The sequence below is a fragment of the Sinocyclocheilus anshuiensis genome, unplaced genomic scaffold (genome assembly GCF_001515605.1).
Source record: "Sinocyclocheilus anshuiensis isolate Anshui unplaced genomic scaffold, SAMN03320099.WGS_v1.1 scaffold227, whole genome shotgun sequence".
NCBI lineage: Eukaryota > Metazoa > Chordata > Actinopteri > Cypriniformes > Cyprinidae > Sinocyclocheilus > Sinocyclocheilus anshuiensis.
In genome coordinates, this window is record NW_015549590.1 from 3,014,880 (window position 1) to 3,019,040 (window position 4,161).

Genomic DNA, 4,161 nt, shown 5'->3' on the forward strand with positions numbered 1-4,161 from the left:
AGAGCGGCCACCAGGTCAGAGTGATGGTCTGTGAAGCAGGAACGGTGGAAAGTCACGAGAACTGTAACGTTTCATATTTAATGTATTGCATATGCATATACTACCTGTCCAGCAAATATTCCACAAACTCCGATGATGACCAGGATGTTGAAGACAGCTGATCCCACAATAGTTCCCACCCCCAGGTCTCCCTTGGTGATGAACACACCTGATATGAAGAGACAATTATTTATTGATGACTTATTTACAGCAACAACTTACTGAAAAACATTGCTAGAGGCCTGACCAATCAAAGATGTGAAAAGCTCGGGGGCGGAGCTGCCTGCTGCCATGAAAGTGGCACCTGCAACATCCTCACTGAGGTGCAGATTCTGAAATTACAAACTCCAGCTCAGAATATGCTCTGATATTTCGCAGTAAGACATTCCTGCCAGTACGAACAAAGTACACTCACCTCACAGATTTTTTCCAGAGAGGGGACAAAGTAGACATCGCAGACAATAGCAAGGGCGTAGAACATGTAAACTGCCTGTGGTCACAAGAGCGCACAGTATACAGTTCAGCAGAGATCCATTATTTAACCTTTACAAACACCAACTTTACAATATAACAATAACAGTGCTTTCGAAAGACTGTACTGAATGAAGTCTTTCATTTTTAGTTATATCATTATTTTGAATTTTGCTATGCATCCTTACAAGTAAACAAATGTTTATCTAATCAAATTACAATAATTCTAAGTGAAACTAGAAATCAAGTAAAAATAAAAACTTCTTCTAAAACCCTTAAAAATGCAAATAAAAAAGGAAATGTACACTATCATTCAAAAGTTTGGGGTCTTTTTTTAAGTATTTTTTAAACTTTTTTAAAACTCTATGATGGTCACCAAGGCTGGATTTATTTGATCAAAAACAGTTGGTTTGGTGCTCACGAAACACTTCATATTAATATCAATGTTGAAAACAGCTGCTAATCTATTTATTTTTTGTGCAAATCATATTACATACTGTATGTACATATACTATACAAAGTACAGTATTTATTTAAAACAGAAATCTTCTTTACAGTCACATCTGACCAATTTAATGTATTCTTGCTGAATAAAAATATTGATGTCTTTCAAATAAAATAAAAAAAATCTTATTCACCCTAAACTTTTGATTGTTAGTGCACTTTGCATTATTTAGTTAGTCCCTGCATCATACAGTTCTCTATATATTTCTCACTGTACTGTGGTATACTTACACAAAACACATGCAGTAGAATTGCCCCATGCCTCCTCTGTCCCTTAGTGAAGATGTCCTCTGGAAATTCATGGATAGCTGAGTGGAAAAGTGAAAATGTTTGTGAATAGAGGCAGGGGTTAAAAGACCACCAGAAATACAGAAACTATGCAATCTATAAAGCAAGGCTAACACTTTGCACACTTTCCCCTTCAAACACTAAGAGACAAACTTGACAGCTCTGGTGATAATAACATTTAGCACATTAATGCTTACATTAAAGGTCACATAAGATAAAGGTTTCACATCTGACAGCACAGTTGCTATTAAACCTCATTCTGTTTTACAAAGCATTTCTTATGGCCCTAAAAATGTGACTGACATGGTAAAATATTCAGATGTATATTGTGGGAGGGGAAAAAACAAATATACAAACAAATAAACAAAAAAGGCAAAGCAAACTGTATTTAATCTGTGAGAACACTGATCTATCTAGTGTTGTACTTGTTTACTTCACTGATGTAGTCCTTATCAAGGCAATGCGCTCCGTTTAACTTAAGGTTGTTAAGAAGCTTTTGTTTATGGTAACTAAGTGGCAATTGAATTGCCTTTTAGCTAATCTGTAATAGTGCAGAGAGGCCAGGAAGAGTGGGTCTAGTTAAATCAGAGGACTGGTGATACTTTAGCCCACAGCTTCTTGAGATGCAATCAGCGTAAAGACAGTTCTTGCTTTGACTGCCTTAAAGAGGCCAGCTGTCTAATAAACAGCCATGAAATCAAGAGAAGAGGGAGGAAATGACACCCTTTTAAATGCACAGATTAATAACAATCACAGCCTTTCTGTTTTTAAACTTCTCTCGTATAGAATTTACATATAATTTGCTTATATTTAAATGCTACTTCACTAGATAATGTCAAATGCAATGGAAAATTTGTCTTAGCAATACTATTAAATCTGTTATCTTGATGCATAGCTGGAATCAATAGCTGCTCAGTTACATTTATGATTAAATTTACTTTGTAATGATTTGAAGAGCTTTTAGAGCATAACATTTTATTACATTTGTCCTCCAGAATCAATCTGCAATTTTTTCTCTGCATTAAAGTATGAAAAACAATTATCTTAAATGTGTTTTACATTATTAAAGTGAATCATATGCAGTCTGAAAAATTTACACAATGTACAATTTACAATGTTATTGTAAAAATGTACAATTTAATTAGCATCACAGACTATATTATCATCAGGGGTTAAAGCAAAAAAAAAATCCTGAGCCTGAACTTTTTTCCGGGGTTTGGGGGGTTGCGGGGGTGGACAAATACACAGGGTTATTTGGCAAAAAAAAAAAAAAAAAGACATTTGAAAATTATTTTCCTTGAAACTAACTAATAGCATATCTGCCCTTGCCATTAGCCCTTGACAGGCTCAGACTACAGATTATGGTGGGCTATTTGAAACAGCAATAACAGGAAAGGTTACTTACTCACTATAATGCAAACACATGTAACATTTAGGATGCTTTTGATATCAAGTTTTGCTGGTTAGATTTGTCCTTGACAGGGTACAAGATGACCTACAATTTAAAACATGAAATTTCTGAAAATGTTTTGCTCAAAAGAAATAATAGTAAATTAAATACTAGGAATTTAATATAAAATAGGAAATATACAAAGACAGTTTACTACAGAAAACTACAGTTCAGTTTAATTAACAACAACAAAATAAAATGCTCCAAGAACTGGTAACTTAAACAGGGTTCGTACAGATACTGCAAAAGGAAATTCCAGGACTTTCAAGGACTTTTCAAGCACTACTCTTTTGGTTTTCAAGGACTAGAATCAGATTTTGATCACTTATCAAAAAATATTGTTATTGTCTTTCAAATTCTAATATATAAACTAATAAAACAAATGGTACAAATAAAGTGCAGCACATGCAAAGAATGCAATGACTGTGGCAACTTTAACATTTGAAAGGATACTATGGCAAAGTTATCGCTTTCCTTATTCAAACTGATTTATGACTGAGTATATGATTGACCTGAAGAATGAAAGCTAGGCTATGTTATGGAAAATTATGAGCTATATCACCGCTTATCGACACTAGGGGTGTGACAATAAACTTAGTTCACGAGATGAGACAAAATGCAGATACTTGGTTCAATAGAACGAGACAATGTTTTAATACTTTAAGAAATATTTGAATGACACAGGGCTCTAGACTAACATTTGAGTGCAGTGGCACCAGCGCCACTAAGTTCTACAGATGGTGGCACCAGGAGCAGATTTGGTAGCGCTGGGGGTGGTGTGCAGGAGTATTAAAATATAGATAATTTAATCATAAAATTACTATTGTTTTGCATTAATAAGTGCAGTTACTAATAATATTACATGTCCATTTATTGTTTATTTTTCTTTTGTTTATTGTTTATACAGATTTGACAGTAAAGCACTAAGCTTGAGTTAAGATGCATTCAAAATTTACTTTTATTAACAACAGTAACAAGTGCAAAATCTAATTTTTATATAGAAAATGTATATATTCCACTCTTATTAAATGTACCATTATTCTTCTAGTATATGGAACTGACCAACTTCAGTGATTATGTGTGATTTAGTAGCAAATTGAAGAAAAGTTCGTTTTTCAAGGCACTTTGTGATTTTTCTTACTTCATGCACAAAAAACGTGTAAAGAACTGACAAAATCTGATTTCTTGATGATTTGATATTTTATAATAGTGATTTTATCATTTCAAAATATAGAGGAAAAAGTATAAATGAATGACTAATAAGCCAATACGTGCTCCTCTGCTGTCGTCTACTGGTTATAATCAGTGTTGGGGAAAGTTACTTTTAAAAGTAATGCATTACAATATTGCGTTACTCCCTAAAGAAGTAACTAATTACGTTACTTAGTTACTTTTTATGGAAAGTAATG

General features: G+C 33.6%; 1 protein-coding gene across 1 annotated transcript in view; it reads right to left on the reverse strand.

Annotated features, from left to right (window-relative positions):
- Nucleotides 1–4,161, reverse strand: part of LOC107658150 (sodium/potassium/calcium exchanger 3-like) — a 16,482-nt gene that overhangs the window by 8,774 nt on the left and 3,547 nt on the right. The window contains exons 3-7 of the mRNA XM_016446614.1: nucleotides 1,246–1,322; nucleotides 455–529; nucleotides 287–371; nucleotides 105–208; nucleotides 3–28 (exon numbers count right to left, since the gene is read on the reverse strand). Coding sequence (XP_016302100.1) covers nucleotides 3–28; nucleotides 105–208; nucleotides 287–371; nucleotides 455–529; nucleotides 1,246–1,322 — 367 coding nt within the window. The remainder of the gene's footprint in view (nucleotides 1–2; nucleotides 29–104; nucleotides 209–286; nucleotides 372–454; nucleotides 530–1,245; nucleotides 1,323–4,161) is intronic.